The sequence below is a fragment of the Heterodontus francisci genome, chromosome 2, assembly GCF_036365525.1.
Source record: "Heterodontus francisci isolate sHetFra1 chromosome 2, sHetFra1.hap1, whole genome shotgun sequence".
Lineage (NCBI taxonomy): Eukaryota > Metazoa > Chordata > Chondrichthyes > Heterodontiformes > Heterodontidae > Heterodontus > Heterodontus francisci.
In genome coordinates, this window is record NC_090372.1 from 36969469 (window position 1) to 36991960 (window position 22492).

Sequence of the window (22492 nt, forward strand, 5' to 3'; positions counted from 1 at the left end):
TTGTAGCTGGTCAACAACACCTGAAGGACAGCTGTGATTTGAACAGTTGCTGAGAATGGATCACCGAAAGAAAAAAGTTACACCTTCATCTGTCAGGGGAAAAGTTCAGAGCAGGGCGTAGGCTTCGTTGTAAGATAGAATCCCGAAAAATGGTTCAGTACATGTTCTTTCTATCTGCGTCACAACTCAAACAGGGCCAGTTAACCTCATGAGTATCTATGCTTCAGCACTGCTCCACTAGAGAGAAGATCAGTTCTATGAGGAGCTTGACACTATCAGCAGAATCCCTAAGACAGAATATCTTTACGTACTGTGTAATGCAGTCCACATGTGCAGAGTGCTTTCTGAACAGTTGGCCTGTTGAAAGTATGAATGCACTGACTTGGGTTTCAAAGCTTGTATTTTTTCTGAGACATTTACTGGAAAAAGAAACTGAAAGCTTCAGAGTTCTGGAGAAAACAGAACTGGTTGAAACCAGTTAAAACAAACAGCCATAGGAACAGAGGTGTGACCAGAGACATGTGACTGGAGCTCAGGTTTCAGTTTACCAGATTACAGTTTGCAGCGTGTTGAAGCAAGCAGCAAGATGCAGTTGTTTTAAAGAAACAAACTGCTGCAATTGGAATCTGTTCTGGGAGCTGACCGTCGGCGAATACAAGTTGCTACAGCTGTTTTTGGTGACTTAAAGAGTCACTTAAGGTGACACTAGTGGAGCTACGCCATCAGGACTGTTATGGGCAAAACTACGGAGGTTCCGGAAGGGTGCGCAGTTTTGGTGGAGACAAGATCAGTGGAGTTTAGATTGCAGAGGAACTGCTATTGAATGGAAATCGGAATTTGCATTTGGAAGTTGGGATCTGGAAATTTACTTGAAAAGTTCAAAGACCTGAAGGACTTAGTAGCTGTAACTGGTGCTATCTTTGCTGAGAGGATTGCCAAAAAGACTCAAGATCCATCTTTGTTGCATCTGATCATTAACATGTAATCTTTAAGCTATAGCAAACGTGATTTAACCATTATATCAGGTTTAATTTTTCTTGGTTTTGGTTTGAGGGTTAAAGTACAATTTATAAAAGTGAAATCTCGCACGTTTGGGTTTATTTTTCCTAAATTGGGGTCAGAGAGTGAATTCTTTGGATTTGTGATGTCCACGGGAATCATAGCAACTGAAAGATTTCAACATGAGTAGGCACGGACCATGAGGCATGGCCCATTTGCCTCGAGCATCATAGCACAGGAAAGATAAAATGAAAACGGACAGCAACTACTTGAGTTTTGCTGCTACTATGAGCTTTGTGTAACTAACTTTTTTCAGAACAAACCATGTCATAAGGTGTCCTGGAGCCATCCAAGGTCAGGAGATTGGCACCAGCTGGTCCTCATCACCATACTCTCCTCTCTCAGCAGCATCCTCAACATACTGCAACACAGATCACTCTCTGATGTACACCAGGGTCAGGATGCAACCCTTGCCATTCTGTAGTGAAATAAATCAAACTTCCTCGGATGAGTACTCGCAAACTACTTTATTAACTTGTGCACAAGGAGAACAAACAAAGTAGAGCTCACATTGAGACTCAGTGCGATGTTCTGAAGAATTTCAGTAAAACAATGGCAATTATATTATTCTGCAACCAATAATCTTACAACAATAGTTCAATCCTTAATTTGCATTCTAAAGTACCAATAATATTACAATTCAGTTTTTGCTCTAAACGAATAAGATACAGTAATTTTCAATCCTTCGTTTACATATCTATCTCACCATTGGCCTTGCAGCTGGTACAGCGCAATAACAGAAAGAGACATTATGCTTCAACAACACTCTTCTTATCTCATCACTCAGACATGACACATTCCTAAGGAACAGTTAGTGTGAGAAATATACTGACCAGGCAAACCCACACCCCTTGTCCGAGGGTGGCTCACCTCAGGTTCCACACCCCTCACCACGTGTCTGTAACACTGCTCTTTCTTTGTTGTCCTTTAACCAATCTTCAACACATGCTAATATTCCTTACCCCAATCCCATGAGCACTCATTTTATCTAACACCTCTAGTGTGGCAACTTATCGAATGCCTTCTGAAAATCCAAATATATTACATCCTCTACTCCAACCTTCTCTACCAAGATAATTACACTCTCAAACACTAACAGAATCATAAAACCATGTTGACTCTGCCTCATCATAGTGATTGTCCAAGTACTCTATTACCACATCTTTAACAACAGATTATAGCATTTCTCAACAACTGATGTCAGGTTAACTGGCCATTTTCTCTCTCCCTCCTTTCTTGAATAGCATGATTACATTTGTTACCTTCCAATCCACGGAAACTGTTCAGAATCTAGGCAATTCCAGAAAATCATAAACAATGCATTCACTATCTCTGCAGTCACCTCTTTGACAACCTTCGGGCGTAAGCCATCAGGTCCTTTCAATCCCATTAACTTCTCCAGTACTTTTCCTTTATTAATATTAAGTTCTTCTTTCTCATTAGAGCCTTGGTTCCCCACAATTTCTGCTATGTTCTTCTTGTCTTACATTGTGAAAACAAACAAAATATTTAACGTCTCTGCCTTTTTCATTATTCCCTATTATAGCTTCCCCTGTTCTAGCCGCTCAGGGACCCACATTTATTTTCACTAACATTTTCCTTTTTACATAATTACAAAAGCTCTAACAATCTGTTTTATCATTTTTCTAGTTTACTCTCTATTTTCTCCCTTTATTAATCTCTTGGTCATGCTTTGCTAATTTTTAAAACCCTCCCAATTCTCAGGCTTACTACTCTTTTGGCAACACTATAAGCCTCTTTTTTTAATCTAACACTAACCTTAACTAGTCTAATCCGTCATTGTCGTACCACTTCTCCAGAGGAGCTTTTATTCCTCAAGGAAATGCCTATCTGTTGAGAATTATGATTTATTTAAATTCTTGCCATTGCTTATCTCATATTTTTAAATCTAATTTTCCATCTATTTTTCTTAACTTGCCCCTCACACCTCCATAATTGACTTTGTTTAAATTTGAAACCCTAATTTCAGGATTAACCACATCACTCTCGAGCTTAAAATGAAATTCTATCATATTATGATCACTCTTTCCCAGAGGATCCTTTACCAAAAGATTACGAATTAACCCTGTCCCATTACACCGCACTAGATCTGAAATAGCCTGTTCCCGATTTGGTTTCTCGGCACATTGTTCTAGAAAACTGTTGCGAATGTATTCCATGAACTCCTCCTCCAAGCTGGTTTTGCCAATTTTTGTTTGCCCAATCTAAATGAAGATTAAAGTTCCCCCACCCCGATTATTGCATTACCTTTGTGACACACGCTTCTAGTTGCTGGATTTACACTCTGTCCAACACTATGTTTACTGTTAGGTTGGGGGGGGGTCAACAAAACTACTCCCACCAGTGTTTTATGCCCTTTGTTATTTCTTAGCTTCACCCATACTGATTGTACATAGCAATTTTCTGGGTCAAGATCTTTTCTCTGTGTTTGCTTACATCTCATTATATTTGTAATATTTTCCAGTTCTGACAACAGATCAACTGCTTAAAACACTAACTCATTTCTCTCTCCCCAAATGCAGATTGGTCTGAATATTTCCAACATTTTCTTTTCATATTTCAGATTTCCAGTATCCACAATATTTTGCTTTTATATAACAGTCTCAGTTTATTTATACACAGATTTTAAAGTTCAAATACTTATATATTGATCTTTTAAGCCAGAATCAGTTCAGAAGCTTGCTCTCAGAAGTTACAGTTAAATCTGGTTTCCATTGGAAAAATTAGGTCTAAGTATCTATCAATCTACAAAAAAAAGATTTCTCAGAATAAAGGCGCATCACAGAGGCATAATCAAAAATAGACACAAAGCCAAGAAAAGGAATCATTAGGAGGGGCAAAAGGGTGTGTTTTAGCAACAGAGTGTGAAGTGGAGAGGCAGTAGGATTAAGGAAGGAATTACAGAGCACAGTCACCTTAAGGCACCATGGTGAGACAAAGAGCGGCAAGTACAACTCAAGTCCAGAATCAGATGAAAAAAGAGTTCAGGGCCTGGTTGTACGGTTGAAAAGAGGTTAACGGTGATCGAGAGTATGAAGGTCATGAAGGATTTAAACATGAGATTAAGAGTTTTAAATTGGAAGCATTGGGGGAACAATATAGATTATCAGGCACAAGGATGATGGATGAGTGGGACTTGGTGAGGGATATGATACAGAATTTTGTATAAACTGAAGTTTACAGACAGTGGACAATGGAAGGCTGACCAAGACAGCATTGGAGTTGTTAAGTCTCGAGGTGACAAAGGCAATGGATGAAGGTTTCAGCAGCAGATACCTGAATAAGTAGTGGATTCAGGCTTTATTATAGAGATGGAAATGAATAGTTTTTGTGGTGAACAGAATATGGGGTTGGAAGCTCAGCTTGGGTTAAATAGGATATCAAGGTTGCAGAAAGTGTGGTTCAACCTTACACAGAGGCAGAGGAAGGGAATGGAATTGATGCCAAGGGTATGAAAATTGTGGCGAAGGCCAAAGACAATGGCTTCAATGGCGCAACTGGAAGAAACTGTGGGGCAGTGTGACAATCGACAGTGGAGTTGAGAAAGCTGGTGGGTAAGCAGACTTGGGTGTTGTCAGGGTACATGTAAAAGTTGACTCTTTGTCACCAATGTAGTTGACGAAGAGAAGGGTGTTAAGGACAGACCTTGGGACCTCCGTAAATTTATATGATTGACCGCTCTGCCACTGCCTCTCCTTTGTAGTCAACCTCCCCAGCATTGCCATTTGAGGTCCTATCCTTACCAGTCTCTCAAAGCTGCATCCACGCAACTTCCTACACTTGCTGCTCCTTGGCTGAAATCACCCCCAACAATGGAGTTAGCTTCCTTACTTATGCAGACATATAACTCTACTTCCTACCACCAACTTCGATTCTACAAATGTACCATCTATGTGCATCAAGTCCTGGACAAGTCAGAACTTGCTTTAGCTTCACATCTGTGGTCATTCTGTAATGCTAAAGTCATCTTCTCCAGCTCCTGACAGAAACTTTGCATTTCAGGCAAAAATTCACTCTCTCCGTAAGTGCTCACATAGGCTGACCGAATGGCGCACAACTTTTGCTCGAACTTCATAACCAGTCCACCAAAACGGCATACCCAAACTCTAGACCACCACCTGCCTGCTACTGCTCCGTCCATGCCTTTGCCATCACTTGTCTCAATTTCTCCAAATTTTTGCTGGCTAGCTTGCATGGCTCCACCATATGCATAACCCAAATCATTCATAACTGCAGTTATTATCCTAACACACAAGGTCCCACAGTTATCACTCCTTACTATCCATCACTATGACCACCTATTTCTACCTCGATAACATCACCTGACTCCACACCTGCCTCAGCTTATCTGCTCCTGAAACCCTCACTACGCCTTTGTTACCTCTACATTTGAATATTCCAACACACTCCTGGATGTCCTCACACATTACACCCGCCATAAACTCGAGGTGATCAAAAACACTGTGGTCCGCACCAAGTTCCACCCACCCATTCCCCCACACATCAGTTAAGCAAAGCCTCAATTTTAGAATTCTCATCCTATCTCTGTAATCTCCTCCAGTTCCAAAACCTTCCGAGATATTTGCACTCATCTAATTCTAGCCTTGAGCATACCCGACTTTAAGCGCTGCATCATTGGTGGCAATGCCTTCCGTTGCCTAGGCCCTAACCTCTGGAATTCATCCCTAATCCTCTCCGCCTTTCTATCCTCCTTTAAGACTCTACTTAAAACCTAGGTCTTTGGCCTGCTTTTGGTCACCTGCCCCAGTATCGCCTTATGTGATAGTGTCAAATTTTGCTTTATAATGCTATGAAGCACATTTAATTACATCAAAGGCACTATATAAATACAAAGTTGTTATTGCATTGCTAGCTCTTCAGTAGAGTAATCCAAAGTTAATCACGCTGCTCTTTACCAATAGCCTATATCTATCGGTGCTTAAAATATTTATCCACTATTCCCTTTTTAAAAACTGTAATTGTTTCTGCATTGCCTCGCTGTTGGCACCTTGCCCCCAGAAAATTGACTTCAAAATTTTACCCGTTTGACCCATGCCACGATCACTAAAACCTTCTCCAGGCCTACACCTTAGCACATACACTTGGTTCTTCTAACTCTAATGTGAAGGAAAAGGAAAGAGCTTGCATTTATAAAGCACCTTTCACAACCTCAGTGTACATTAAGTACTTTTGAAATGTGGCCACTGTTGAAGTGTAAGGAAATGCAGCAGTTTGCACAGAGCACAGAACAAGATCCCACAAACAGCAATGAGATAAATGACCAGATATTTTGTTTTTAGTGATGTTGGTCAAGAGTTAAATATTGGCCTGGACACCAAGCAAACTCCCATGTTCTTCTTCGAATAGTGCCATGGGATCTTTTATGTCCACCTAATGGGCAGACAGTGCCTCGGTTCAAGATCCCATCCTAATGTCAAAAAACAGAGCATTCGCCACCTCTGTTCAGTCCACCATCTGTAACATAACTTTTAAGTACTGTATCACTTAACTTTGAAACCATCCCCATAGCGTGTCCCCTATTCAAAAGCTTCCTCAAAACTTACCTCTTTGGTTATGCCTTAAGCTATCGCCCATACCTTCTATTCTCCTTGTTGTCCAAGGTGGGAAATTTTATTACCTCAAATATGTTATATAAATTTAAGCTGCTGATGTTAAAAGGTTTAAAGGTAAAGCAGCGACATCTTGATTCAGCATTTAGTATATTCAGTCACTGTGGAGTAGCCATCAACAAAGCAAATTGAATGCTGAAATATATTTCAGGATGGCATGTTAAACTAGAGACAGAGGAAGTGTAAATAAAACTAATGCCTAGCATTAGATGACTGAACAATGAGCTAACAGTATAAAAATTTGGGTCTTCAGCATTGAAAGCAGGTAATTGAGGCCAGAGCCTCAGGAGATATAAGGTCATCAAAAGTATAGCTAAAGAAAATTTGAAACATTATTTCAAGTTAATTAAATAATGTGGGTACAGGTTGAAATTGACCAAAAAAAGGCAAATTTAGGTGTGTCAGGAAGTTCTTCCCACAAAACTGTTCAACCCACATAACAGACTTCCTGGTAACATAGCAGAGACAAAACACTTTGGTATCATTTGAGACAGATGATGCGAATGGAAAACCATAGCTTTTCCTGACTGCATGAAGTAAAAATATATTCCTCATTTGCATTCATTCCATGAAATTCATTCAATTCCATTGGTTTTCACTGAGGCTTTCATACTATTTTACAAATACATATTGAGAAATGGTACAAGGGCTAGGGGATACAGATTGGAGGTTTTGGGAAAAAGATGCGGGGGAATATGAGGAATAATTTTTTTGCGCAGTGCGTGGTAATAACCTGGAACTCGCTGCCCACAAGGGTGGTGGAAGCAGAGACAATCACTGACATCAAGAGGAAGTTGGGATGGCCACTTGACAGAAATAGACTTGCAGGACTACGGGGATAGGGTCGGGGGACTGACAACATAGCTCCAAGGAGAGCCAGCATGGACTTCTATGCCGTAAATGACTATGACTCTAAATGGTGTCACGGACATGTATTGTTTTTTCTCCTCAAATTAAAACTGTGTGCGCACCTTTAAGATTTTAAAAAAGTGCACCTTTAAGGGAGAGAAGATTCTAGAACTCTGGAGACAGTGTACCACAACTGCATTTTGGTTACCATGAGGAACAGCAGTAGAGAGAGGTCACATAGTATGTGTCCATTTTGACTGTGTGTGGAACGAGCAGAAACCAGTTTGAAGCAGTGGGTTCTGAGAACTTTTCTCGCGAGGCAATCTGAAGAAAGGAGTTCTATTCTCTCTCAAGAAAAATTCTACAAAGCTACAAGCTAAGTTAATTGCCTGAATAAATAAGAAAAGCTTTTCTTTTTCAACAAATTATTTGTATTGCTATTCTTATTGTTGAAAGAATTGTTAATGCAACTGCAGCCGAACTGTTTGCCTATAAAGAACCGAGTATTTTCATCAAATCCAGATTAGGATTTCTAGTGAACTTTAATTATCTTCACCTTAGAACACTTCATTCATCGGGAACGTAAAACGCAAAGACTTACTTGTTTATTTTAATCTCCAGAGACAGCTAATTTTAAAAACTCTACCTTTAAAACTGGACCACTGTTCTTTTTGAATGTATGTGAGAGAATGCAGGAGTTAGATTATATTAAGAAGTTATAAGGTCTTTAGACATAGGTTTATCTACATAGTATTTAAGACTTAGTTTTTTTTCAATAAATAATTAATTTGTTGTTGCCTAAAGATAACTGGTTTTGTCTGTTTCACTCTGGGAATACTAGAGTGTTTAATTTGGCTGTTTTTCTGATTTTGGTAAAAATTTACATGCTGGGACCTGTGGAGTTACGGGACTGAATTAACAGCGCATTGCTCCCTCCGCGGTCGTAACAATGGCTTTCAAAGTGGGTTTGATCAAGTACCACATATTAGGATTGTTAGAAAAATTGAAGTCCATGGGATGGCAGCATTGTGGTGAATCATTTTTTCAACTGGAGGGAGTTTTACAGTGACATTCTCCAAGGTTTAGTAATTGGACCACCCCACTAATGGCTTGGAGGTATGGAGCACAAGTTCAAATTTTGCAAATGACATAAAATTTGCTAGTGCAGTAAACGGTAAACAAGATAGTAATAAACATCAGGAAGACATAGAACAGGCTGGTGGAGTAGGCATGCACATGCCAAATGAACTTCAATACAGAAAAGTGAGACGTGATCAATTTTGGTAGGAAGGATGAGGAGAGACAATACAAGCTAATTGGTACAATTTTAAAGGGAGTTCAAGAACACAGACACCTGGGAGTGTTTGTGCACAAGATTTTGAAGACAGCAGGACAGGTTAACAAGGCAGTTCATAAAACATGTGGAACTCCGGACTTCATAAATAGAGACAGAGTACAAAAGCAAAGAAGTTGTATTCTTCTTTCTTCTTTGGCCGCCTTGTCTCGAGAGACAATGGGTAAGCACCTGGAGGTGGTTAGTGGTTTGCGAAGCAGCTACTGGAGTGGATATAAAGGCCAATTTTAGAGGGACAGACTCTTCCACAGGCACTGCAGATAAAATTGGTTGTCGGGGCTGTTACACAGTTGGCTCTCCCCTTGCGCATCTGCCCTTTTTCCTGACAACAGCTAAGTCTCTTCGACTCGTCACACTTTAGCCCCGCCTTTATGGCTGTCCGCCAGCTCTGGCGATCTCTGGCAACTGACTCCCATGACTTGTGATCAATGTCACAGGACTTCATGTCGCGTTTGCAGACGTCTTTAAAGCGGAGACATGGACGGCCGTTGTTTATGATACCAGTGACAAGGTCGCTGTACAATGTGTCCTTGGGGATCCACCCATCTTCCATGCAGCTCACATGGCCAAGCCATCTCAAGCGCCGCTGGCTCAGTAGGGTGTATATGCTGGGGATGTTGGCCACCTCGAGGACTTCTGCGTTGGAGATACGGTCCTGCCACCTGATGCCAAGGATTCTCCGGAGGCAGCAAAGATGGAATGAATTGAGACGTCGCTCTTGGTTGACATACGTTGTCCAGGCCTCGCTGCCATAGAGCAAGGTACTGAGGACACAGGCTTGATACACTCGGACTTTTGTGTTCCGTGTCAGTGCGCCATTTTCCCACACTCTCTTGGCCAGTCTGGACATAGCAGCAGACGTCTTTCCCATGCGCTTGTTGATTGCTGCATCGAGAGACAGGATACTGGTGATAGTTGAGCCTAGGTAGGTGAACTTTTGAACCACTTCCAGAGCTTGCTGGGCGATACTGACGGATGGAGCATTTCTGACCTCCTGTCCCATGATGTTCATTTTCTTGAGGCTGATGGTTAGACCAAATTCGTTGCAGGCAGCCGCAATCCTGTCGAACAGTCTCTGCAGACACTCTTCTGTGTGGGATGTTAATGCAGCATCGTCAGCAAAGAGGAGTTCCCTGATGAGGACCTTCCGTACTTTGGTCTTCGCTCTTAGATGGGCAAGGTTGAACAACCTGCCATCTGATCTTGTGTGGAGGAAAATTCCTTCTTCTGAAGACTTGAACGCATGTGAGAGCAGCAGGGAGAGGATCATCCCAAACAAACAGTGTAGGTGTGAGAACACAGCCCTGTTTCACGCCACTCAGGATAGGAAAGGGGTCTGATGAGGCACCACTATGCTGAATTGTGTCTTTCATATCGTCATAGTGTGAGGTGATGATACTTAGTAGCTTTGGTGGACATCCGATCTTTGCTAGTAGTCTGAAGAGACCACGTCTGCTGACGAGGTCAAAGGCTTTGGTGAGATCAACGAAAGCAACGCAGAGGGGCATCTGTTGTTCGCGGCATTTCTCTTGTAGCTGGCGAAGGGAGAACAGCATGGATCTCTCTGCTCGAAAACCACACTGTGCCTCAGGGTAGACACGCTCAGCCAGCTTCTGGAGCCTGTTTGAAACAACTCGAGCGAGGACTTTCCCCACTATGCTGAGCAGGGAGATTCCACAGCAGTTGTTGCAGTCACCGCGGTCACCCTTGTTGTTATAGAGGGTGATGATATTGGCATCGCACATGTCCTGTGGTACTGCTCCCTCATCCCAGCACAGGCAAAGCAGTTCATGGACTGCTTAGAGTATAGCAGGCTTGGCACTCTTGATTATTTCAAGGGTAATGCCGTCCTTCCCAGGGGCTTTTCCACTGGCTAGAGAATCACTGAATTCCGATTTTGTTGGCTGTTCATCCAGCTCAGCTATGACTGGCAGAGACTGGGCTGCATTGAGGGCGGTCTCAGTGACAACATTTTCCCTGGAGTACTGTTCTCGGTAGTGCTCCATCCAGCGGTCCATTTGCATGCGTTGATCAGTGATCGTGACCCCTGATTTAGACATGAGGGGGGGCGATCTTCCTGATGGTTGGCCCAAAAGCTCTCTTAATGCCATCATACAGTCCTCTGATGTTTCCTGTATTGGAGGCCAGCTGAATACGACTGCATAGGTGTTGCCAGTAGTCATTTGCACAGCGCCTGGCTGCTCGTTGTGCAGTGCTTCTGGCTGTTTTAAGTGCTATGGATGTTAACTCGCTGGGGGCTTTCTTGTAGTTCAACAGTGCAATGTGCTTAGTGGCTATGACAGGTTCCAGCTCTTCAAAGTGAGATTGAAACCAGTCTGCATTCTGCTTCTCACGTTTGCCATAGGTGGTCATTGCTGAGTCATAGATGGCATCTCTGATGTGGGCCCACTTGGTCTCTGCATCCCCTGTAGGAGTGTTTTGAAGAGCTTTTTCAAGTGAATTTAGAAACTTATGTAACAGCTGTGGATAAGAAATTCTGTTGTATTAAACCTATATAAAACACCAACAAGAACTGCCCCAGCTGGAGTATTGTGTTCAATTCTGGTACTACAATTTAGGAAGGACCTGAGGATTTCGAGAGGGTAGAGAAGAGATTTACACGAATGGTTCCAAGGAATACACAATTAATGGGAGAATAGTGAGAGGTGTAGAGGAAGTGAGGGACCTTGAAGTGAATGTCCACAGATCCATGAAGGTAGCAGTACAGGTCAATAAAATGGTTAAGGCGGCATATGGAATCATTATCTTGATTAGTCAAGATATAGAATATAAGAGCTGGGAGGTTATGCTGGAACTGTAGAAATCACTGGTCAGGCCACAACTTGAGTACTGTTAGAGAAACTTCCAAGCCTGTTTGTGAAGACGACACAGAGACTAGGATGCTTTGGTGGAGATTGTTTATTGCTTGCAACAGAGCTCACTTCTGAACTCTGAACAGCACCCCCCAGCCAATGCTGACTGGCTCTTCTTTACATATACACACTTGAATACAATTAACTAATTAACACCCAACACCTGTTCACCCTATTATCTTGAACTGCCGGATATTTATCATCCATGAACAGAACTTCAGACCCCAACACAATTCTGGTCACCTCATTACAGAAAGGATGTAATTGCACTGGAGAGGGTACAGAGGAGATTTACCAAGGATGTTGCCAGGACTGGAAAAATGCAGCTATGAGGAAAGATTGGATAGGCTGGGGTTATTCTCCTTGGAACAGAGAAGGCTGAAGGAGATCTGATTGAAATGTACAAAATTGTGAGGGGCCTGGATAGAGTGCATGTGAAGGGCCTATTTACCTTCAGAGAGAGGTCAGTGATTAGGGGGCATAGATTGAAAGTGATTAATAGTAAAATTAGAGGGGAAATGAGGAAACGTTTTCTCACCCAGAGGGTGTCGGTAAAGGCCTGTTCAGGTCAGGGGGAAAAAACGCAACCCGGCCAGAGTCCCTCTGTTTTTTTCCCCGCGCCTGACCCTACCCGACCGGAGCCCAACGCGACCATCGGAATGTTCACTTTACCTACTTTCTGATTCCGAATCTGCAGGAAGCCGCAGCATGAGCACGATGACATCATAGAGACGCGCACTCGCTCACTGCGCAGACTCAGAATTTCCCTCCTTGGCGTCCCGGACTCCCAGCTCAGGTAGGCTTTTCAACTTTTGACACTTACTAACCTCAAATTCCCAGCAGAGCAAAATGTAATACTTACTGTGTGTGTCAGACCCAGATCCGGCCGGACCTGAGCCTGAAAGTCGGACCCGGAAGAGCGACCAGACACCAACCCGACACATGTCGTCGGGTTCGGATTGGGTAGCAGACCTTTAGTGGTCGGGGTCTGGAACGCACTGTCTGAAAGGGCAGTAGAGGCAGAAACACTCAACTCATTTAAAAGGTATCTGGATATGCAGGACTATGGACCAAATGCTGGAAGGTGGGATTAGGCTTGGTGGCTCGTCTTTCAGCCGGCACAGACAGGATGGGCCAAGTGGCCTCCTTCTGTGCCGTAAACTTTCTATGATTTGATGATGAGGAATTACAGTTATGTGGTTATGCTGGAGAAGCCGGAATTGCCCTCTATAGAGCAGAGAAGAACAAGGAGATTTGATAGAAGTCTTAAAAATCACGAAGGGTTTAGATAGAGGAAATAAAGTGAAACTATTTCCAATTGCTCAAGGCTTGATAATCAGAGGGCACAGATTTAAAGTGACTGGCAAAATAACCAGAGGCAACATGTGGAAAAACCTTTTTATGCAACTACTGGTTAGGATTTGGAATGCAGTGTCAGTGGGGTGGTGGATACAGACATAGATTCAATAGTAGCCTTTAAAAGGGAACCGGATAGATACTTGAAGGAGAATAAACTTCAGGGATGTGGGGTAACAGTGGGGAAGTGGCCCTAACTGGATTGCTCTTCCAAAGAGCCAGCGCAGATTCAATGGGCCAAATGACCGCCTTCTTTGCCGTACTACTCTATGATTCACAAACAGGATTGTCATGTCTCACCTGAAGTTACTAAATTGTTTTTATTTGAGTAATCTGCCCTCACACAGAGCAGATAAAAGTATAAGATGGCAATGTAGGGTAGGATGTATTCTATTTTTTTTCATCCTATTGCAGAGCAGGAGTCATGTTGATCAGATGATACGAAGTAAAGTGGAAGGTGGCTTGTGTGGAGCATAAACACCAGCACTGACCCATTGAGCTGTTTCTGTGCTGTAAAATTCTATGTAACTCCATATAACATGCTTATCCCTTGCCAGTTATGGACACAATGCAGAGCTGATTGTGATTTGGTTCTGATCAACATGTTTGATTTACATCTATATCACACTCCAAGATATTACAATGTTATGCCAAGTCCCATGAGCCACCAAAAGGACAATTTTACAAATGAATCCAAAATATACGATCTACAGTGAGCATAAATGCTCTAATAGTTTTATACTTAGTTTATTTATTAATTCACAATTACCCTTTGCAATAATTTTACAAGAAATGCTTTCACAAAAATGGTTTCTTCTGAAGGAGGAAAAAAAAGTGTGAATTTAAGAAACCAGCTTAACATTTTCATTTACCAAGAGCAGTCAAGGTCACTCAGATTCAATTAACTGAAGTAATTGTGAAGTTTGTCCCGATTTACATAGCAGTTAAATTGGTATTTACACAAGCTGAAGCCACATATTTTCAGATACATTTAGAAACCAGCACACACAGGGGACAAACTGTATAGTCAGCCAGAACTAATCAACATACATAGAACATAGAACAGTACAGTACAGGCCCTTCGGCCCACGATGTTGTGCCGAACCTTTAACCTACTCTATCAAACTAACTACCTACCCTTCATTCTACTATCATCCATGTACCTATCCAAGAGTCGCTTAAATGTCCCTAATGTATCTGCTTCTACCACCACCGCTGGCAGCGCATTCCACGCACCCACCACTCTCTGTGTAAAGAACCTACCTCTGACATCTCCCCGAAACCTTCCTCCAATCACCTTAAAATTATGCCCCCTGGTGATAGCCCTTTCCACCCTGGGAAAAAACTCTGGCTATCCACTCTATCTATGCCTCTCATCATCTTGTACCCCTCTATCAAGTCACCTCTCATCCTTCTTCGCTCCAATGATAAAAGCCCTAGCTCCCTCAATCTTTCTTCGTAAGACATGCCCTCCAGTCCAGGCAGCATCCTGGTAAATCTCCTCTGCACCCTCTCTAAAGCTTCCACATCCTTCCTATAATGAGGCGACCAGAACTGAACACAATATTCCAAGTGTGGTCTAACCAGGGCTTTATAGAGCTGTAGCATAACCTCGCGGCTCTTAAACTCAATCCCTCTGTTGATGAAAGCCAACACACCATACGCCTTCTTAACAACCCTATCAACTTGGGTGGCAACTTTGAGCTATCTATGGACATGGACCCCAAGATCCCTCCGTTCCTCCACACTACCAAGAATCCTGTCTTTAAGCCTGTACTCTGCATTCAAATTCGACCTTTCAAAATGAATCACTTCACACTTTTCCAGGTTGAACTCCATCTGCCACTTCTCAGCCCAGCTTTGCATCCTGTCAATGTCCCGTTGCAACCTACAACAGCCTTCCACACTATCCACAACTCCAGCAACCTTCGTGTCATCGGCAAACTTATTAACCCAGCCTTCCACTTCCTCATCCAAGTCATTTATAAAAATCACAAAGAGCAGAGGTCCCAGAACAGATCCCTGCGGAACACCACTGGTCACCGAGCTCCATGCTGAATACTTTCAATCTACTACCACCCTCTGTCTTCTATGGGCCAGACAATTTTGTATCCAGACAGCCAACTTTCCTTGTATCCCATGCCTCCTCACTTTCTGAATGAGCCTACCATGGAGAACCTTATCAAACGCCTTGCTAAAATCCATATACACCACATCCACTGCTCTTCCTTCATCAATGTGTTTTGTCACATCTTCAAAGAATTCAATAAGGCTTGTGAGGCATGACCTGCCCCTCACAAAGCCATGCTGACTGTCTCTAATCAAACTATGCTTTTCCAAATAATCATAAATCCTGTCTCTCAGAATCCTCTCCAATAATTTGCCCATTACCGACGTAAGACTGACTGGTCTATAATTCCCAGGGTTATCTCTATTCCCTTTCTTGAACAAGGGAACAACATTTGCCACCCTCCAATCATCCGGTACTACTCCAGTGGACAGTGAGGATGCAAAGATCATCGCCAAAGGCTCAGCAATCTCATCCCTCGCTTCCCGTAATATCCTTGGGTATATCCCATCTGGCCCCGGGGACTTATCTGTCCTCATATCATTCAAAATTTCCAGCACATCCTCCCTCTTAACCTCAACCTGTTCGAGCATATCAGCCTGTTCCACGCTGTCCTCACAAACGACCAGGTCCCTCTCACTAGTGAATACTGAAGCAAAGTATTCATTTAGGACCTCCCCTACCTCCTCCGACTCCAGGCACAAGTTCCCTCCACTATACCTGATCGGCCCTACCCTCACTCTGGCCATCCTCTTGTTCCTCACTTAAGTGTAGAACGCCTTGGGATTTTCCTTAATCCTACCCGCCAAGACTTTTTCATGTCCCCTTCTAGCTCTCCTAAGTCCATTCTTCAGTTCCTTCCTGGCTACCTTGTAACCCTTTAGAGCCCTGTCTGATCCTTGCTTCCTCAACCTTAAGTAAGCTTCCTTCTTCCTCTTGACGAGCTGTTCCACATCTCTTGTCATCCAAGGTTCCTTCACCCTACCATCCCTTCCTTGCCTCATCGGGACAAACCTATCCAGCAGTCGCAGCAAGTGCTCCCTAAACAACCTCCACATTTCTGTCGTGCATTTCCCTGAGAACATCTGTTCCCAGTTTATGCTCCCCAGTTCCTGCCTAATAGCATTGTAATTTCCCCTCCCCCAATTAAATATTTTCCCATCCCGTCTGCTCCTGTCCCTCTCCATGACTACAGTAAAGGTCAGGGAGTTGTGATCACTATCACCGAAATGCACTCCCACCGAGAGATCTGCCACCTGGCCTGGTTCGTTGCCAAGCACCAAGTCCAACATAGTCTCCCCTCTAGTTGGCCTATCTACATATTGAGTCAGGAAACGTTCCTGGACACACCTGACAAAAACTGCTCCATCCAAACTATTTGCACTAAGGAGGTTCCAATCAATATTAGGGAAGTTGAAGTCACCCATGACCACAACCCTGTTACTTCTGCACCTTTCCAAAATCTGCCTCCCAATCTGTTCCTCCGTGTCTCTGTTGCTACTGGGGGGTCTATAGAAAACTCCCAACAAAGTGACTGCTCCTTTCCTGTTTCTGACTTCCACCCATAATGACTCAGTAGACAAACCCTCCTCGACGACCTCCCTTTCTGCAGCTGTGATACTATCCCTGGTTAGCAATGCCACTCCCCCACCTCTTTTACCTCCCTCCCTATTCCTTTTGAAACATCTAAACCCCGGAACATCCAACACCCATTCCTGCCCCTGTGATATCCAAGTCTCCGTAATGGTCACAACATCGTAGCTCCAAGTACTGATCCATGCTCTAAGTTCATCACCCTTATTTCTGACACTTCTTGCGTTAAAATAGACACACTTCAACCCATCATACTGGCTGAAACTTTGTCGTGTCAATTGTCTAACCTTCCTCACAGACTCTCTGCACTCGGTATCTGCCTGTTCAACAGCTACCCCATCCACTGATCCATAGCTCCGATTCCCATCCCCCTGCCAAACTAGTTTAAACCCTCCCGAAGAGCTCTAGCAAACCTCCTGCCCAGGATATTGGTGCCCCTCCAGTTCAGATGCAACCCGTCCTTCTTGTACAGGTCCCACCTTCCCCAGAAGGTATCCCAATGATCCACATATCTGAATCCCTCCCTCCTGCAGCAGTTCTGTCGCCACGTGTTCAGCTGCACTCGCTCCCTGTTTCTAGCCTCACTAGCACGTGGCACCAGTAACAATCCTAAGATTACTACTCTGCTCGTCCTGCCTTTCAGCTTCCAACCTAACTCCCTATATTCGCTTTTCAGGTCCTCATTCCTTTTCCCAGCTATGTCATTGGTACCGATATGTACCACGACCTCTGGCTGCTCCCCCTCCCCCTTAAGAATCCTGTAGACTCGATCCGAGACATCCCTGACCGTGGCACCCGGGAGGCAACATACCATCCGGGAGTCTCGTTCGCGACAACATAACAAAAATCACAATAGCCCACTGAAAACAAATACACTGAAAACAAGGCCCAAAGCTCAAATTCCCTCCCTGAACCTCTCCATCTCTCTTTCCTCCTGTAAGACATTCCTTAAACGTAACTTTTGACAAGCTTTTCCACATCCACCCTAATATCTCATGTGGTACAGTATCCAGTTTTGCTTTATAACGCTCCTGTGAAGTGCCTTGGGACACTTTACTATGTTAAAAACACTATATAAATCAAAGTTGTTATTGTTGCAGTCTGACAGTTCTTAAATAATGTACATCTAGTTCCTGCAACCTAATTATGATAGTCGCCTTGGTTGACACATATGCAAATGTTACATTTTCAATGGAAATCAGCAATAATCAAAATGAACGCGAAGACTACAGTTGCTTTGTGCCTGGGAGAATAAGACAAGGGCAAAATTGCGTTTTGCTGAAGACTAACCAGTTAAGTTTCCATCCTCTTTTGGCATCCAAAGGGGCCTCTGAGGGCTATTGTTGCAGATCAGTCACAAGTGATACCCCAAGAATGTCACTGTACTTTACACATAAAGGGAGGAAAATAACATCTCCACTAAGCATCATGATGGTCAACATTATGGACCCAAAGTAAAATAAAAGCAACTTTAGAAATCTAGATTAATTTAATACAATATGGTGTTCTGACCAGGTGAGAAAGGTGCCTAGGGGTCTGTTACTATCGTCACCTGGTCTAATTGTAACAGGGTTTAATTTTAAACACACTGTTTTGAGCTCCCCCTTTGTGAATCCTTGTTCACAACTTTCCAATTATAAGGAAAAGAAATGAGCACAAACAGGCTTTCTTTGGTTTAAAGAAAAGTGAAATTTATTAAACCTTAAACTTAAACTCTATTACAGTTAATGCCTATGATATACGACGTGCCCACGCTAGCATGCACACGTGATACACACATGCAAATAGGGATAGAAACGAGAAGAAAAAATAAGTAGAATAGCTTGAGACAATATCTTGTTACTGTTTCTTGGGCTCACTGTAGTCCTTGATTGAAGATATGGTCTTGCGTTTTGTTGGGGCCCAGTATTCTTCATAAACCTTGTTCACGCAGGTGATCTTTCTCTGAGTTTACGTGTCTTCACAAGATTCAGCTCCGTGGGAAAGATGGAGCAGACAGACAAGAAAGGGTTCCGCTTCAGTTCCAGGGGCACAGCCTTCGGAGTTCAAATTCTGTTTTTCCAGTTTAAAACTCCCCCAGTTGGCCAGCAGATTTGACCAGGTCTCTTCTGTGTATTGGGGCAGGGACTGGTTCCCTTTGTTTCACCACTGTCTGGTACAGTGCAAATGTCTTTCCAGTCAGGGGGCTTGCAATTTTTAAGTGTTAATGTTCATGTGGCGAAATAATGTGTGCCTCAGTCTTGGCAGGTGGGGGGTTTGCCTGACAATGGGAATGGATTTCAAATTGAATTCGCACTGAACCACACCCCCAAATTCCACAAAATTGACTAATAATTTTTGCAAAATGCTGCATAGTAAACAAAACTACAATGCGTTCTCAGTAACCAGCATATGGCAAAATGAGAGCCTCAGCCTTCGCAGGTGGGGGGTTTGCCTGACTCCACACCCAGGGGAATTAAATGCAACTTGAAGAAAAACAGCGCATTTCATTAGAGTTTGAGAGAAATATAAGATTCAGAAAGAAAAACCATGCATCTCACTCATTCATTTCCATTCATTCAACAATCTTAAAGCTCATTAAAAATGGTCTTTTCTGGGTGCCAGGGCAGCTATAAGTTTCCCTTTTTTTTCCTCAGGAGTCAACAGTGGGCAGATCTATCCTGAATCCTGTTTCACTGTAGGTTGGGGTTTCCCCTCAACCTGGCACATGTGGCAACTCCTGCCGTACTCCATCACATCTTTATGGAGTTTTGGCCAGTCAAACTGCTGTCTTATGCGGGTTTTGGTCTTTCATATACCAGCATGTACAGCCACCAAGTCTCGTGGACCCTCCTTAATATTTCTCCCCAGTACCTCCATGGCACCACTAATGGTGAACTACTGTCCACCCCTTGCCCTCAGGTCTGTGAAGAGAACTCCATTCCCCCATCAGTACCTCATTCTTTAAATAGTAGCAGTCTGGGACTCCCCCTGCTTCACTTTCAAACTGGGCAGCCTGTGTTAACTCTTGCAATACTGGGTCTGCTTGCTGAGCCTCACCTAGGGAAAATCCATTTAATTCATTCCCCGAGTCTCCTAACTTTCCAAAGAAAGTGTCAGGCAGGCAGACCTCATGGTCATTTGCCTGCAGTGCCAATGTAGTCTCCTCTGGGGGAGCTGGTTTGATCATGGCCTGACCCACTACACATTCAGGGACTCTACAGGGGACCGTCTCCTGCCACTGTCCTGCCTCTCTGACCTCCTGTGGTCTTTCTTTCACTACTGAGGGGGCTACCACCTTCACCCCTGCCAGATCATTACCTAGGAGCAGGTCAACCCCGTCCACAGGCAAACTAGGGACAATCCCTACAGTCACCGGTCCCGAAACTAGATCGCACTCCAAGTACACCCGGTGTACAGGTACAGGCATACACTGCCCTCCAATACCATTCTGGTGTTCACTGCACTCTCTGAGGGAAAGGTCAGGCTTTTTCCCAGTAACAGGGATCTAGTTGCCCCATGTCCCTGAGAATTACAATGTGCTTGCTTGCCTTCAGGAATCCTATTAACTTTTCTTGCACTGGTAAGCTTCCTGGGTTACACTCTTACTGCAGTTGAAGCCACAGTTTGTTCTGTGTTTTCCATCAGGGTCCCACCTGCACAGTGCAGGTGTGCCCTGATTAACCCTACCGGTTTCCCCTTTAGTTTCCAGCAGTCAACTTTTAAATGCCCTGCCTTATTACAATGGAAGTACACAGATCTCTGAGTCTCACTCTTGCTCACAGCACCTTCCTGTTTGACTGGAGGAGGGCCCTCTGTATCTCCTGTCTTTCTTTCTCTTCACTTTCGTTTTGGAAGGCTCTCTCTTTCTCCCTCTCTTGCCTCTCTCTTTCTTTTTCCCTTTCCTCAAATTCAAGTTTCCTTTGTTCCAATTGTATCTTTGCTAACAATACACTGTCGGAATCTGCTTCGAACAGTGCTTCCGCTTCTTCAGATTCAAGTGAAAAATGGGTGGCCACTAGCCTTAGGAGTTCAGACTTCCTAGCCTTGCCACGTACAGTAATCCCACACTGCTTAGCCATTTTCCTCAACTCCTCCAGAGACAAAGCTTTTAACTTATCTCAAGTTACTCCAACCTGGCTTGGGGAACTGCTAGTTTCAGTTGCAGACATGTTAGTATTCAATCACACACAACCACAAGAAAAACCTGTATTGATATTTTGCCCTTTTTGATTGGTAACAACTTGGCTTTCCACTTCCAATTTCACTCATTTTTCAGTGGGTATAATCCCGGACGCTAGCGCCCAATTTCAGTTACGACCAGGTGAGAAAGGCGTCTAGGGGTCTGTTACTATCTTCACATGGTCTTGTAACAGGGTTTAATTTTAAACACACAGTGTTTTGAGCTCCACCTTTGTGAATCCTTGTTCACAACTTTCTAATTATAAGGCAAAGAAATAAGCACAAACAGACTATCTTTGGTTTAAAGATGATGAAATTTATTAAACCTTAATTACAGTTAATGCCTATGATATACGACGTGCCCACGCTAGCATGCACACGTGATACACACATGCAAATAGGGATAGAAACGAGAAGAAAAAATAAGTAGAATAGCTTGAGACAATATCTTGTTACTGTTTCTTGAGCTCACTGTAGTCCTTAATTGAAGATATGGTTTGCGTTTCGTTGGGGCCCAGTATTCTTCATAAACCTTGTTCACGCAGGTGATCTTTCTCTGAGTTTACGTGTCTTCACAAGATTCAGCTCCGTGGGAAAGATGGAGCAGGCAGACAAGAAAGGGTTCCGCTTCAGTTCCAGGGGCACAGCCTTCGAAGTTCAAATTCTATTTTTCCAGTTTAAAACTCCCCCAGTTGGCCAGTAGGTGGTCACGTGACCAACTGGTTTGACCAGGTCTCTTCTGTGTATTGGGGCAGGGACTGGTTCCCTTTGTTTCACCACTGTCTGGTACAATGCAAATGTCTATCCAGTCAGGGGGCTTGCAATTTTTAAGTGTTAATGTTCATGTGGCGAAATAATGTGTGCCTCAGTCTTGGCAGGTGGGGGGTTTGCCTGACAATGGGAATGGATTTCAAATTGAATTCGCACTGAACCACACCCCAAATTCCACAAAATTGACTAATAATTTTTGCAAAATGCTGCATAGTAAACAAAACTACAATGCGTTCTCAGTAGCCAGCATGTATTAACTGATTTCCCAGAGTTGATTATGGCCCAACTGCAGCATTGTTGTGCAAATCAAATGAGCAGGTGTCTGCCTTTTCCAATTTAAAAATAATAAACTTTGACCTGAGGCAAAGTAAAACAAATAGTTGTAAACTAGTAATGTCACATGGCTTTGTTCACAGAAATTTTTTTTTAAGTCCATGTTGCTCACAATCCCTACTCACTTCAGCACCAGGCTCCAGCATACAAATTTCACTGCATGACTAACAAATCAACTCATGCTGTGCAAGTGGTGTTTGAGTGGAAGATATAAAATCAAAGCCAAAGTCCTAGTTGAGCCACCAATAATGGTGGTATTGGAATTCAATTCCTCCTCAGATTGATATGGCAAATACCATAGCCTCTCATGTCTTCATGGTGGGCCCAGAAACAAACTCACAACAAAACAAGACATAACAATTAGGAGAGTTCCTACAGTGTTATGTCCAGACAGGCTGGGAGTCGAAATTGAAGACTTCGGATA

The 22492-nt window shown here is 43.3% G+C and overlaps 2 protein-coding genes across 4 annotated transcripts in view; both read right to left on the reverse strand.

The window, feature by feature from the left end:
* The window catches only part of LOC137381306 (uncharacterized), a gene marked incomplete at its 3' end in the record, with an annotated part of 37271 nt that extends 31963 nt beyond the window's left edge, over positions 1 to 5308 (reverse strand). The window contains exon 1 of the mRNA XM_068053670.1: positions 5006 to 5308. Coding sequence (XP_067909771.1) covers positions 5006 to 5308 — 303 coding nt within the window. The remainder of the gene's footprint in view (positions 1 to 5005) is intronic.
* Positions 1 to 22492, reverse strand: part of cdkal1 (CDK5 regulatory subunit associated protein 1-like 1) — a 1149347-nt gene that overhangs the window by 1011162 nt on the left and 115693 nt on the right. The gene's annotated exons all lie outside the window — the stretch shown is intronic.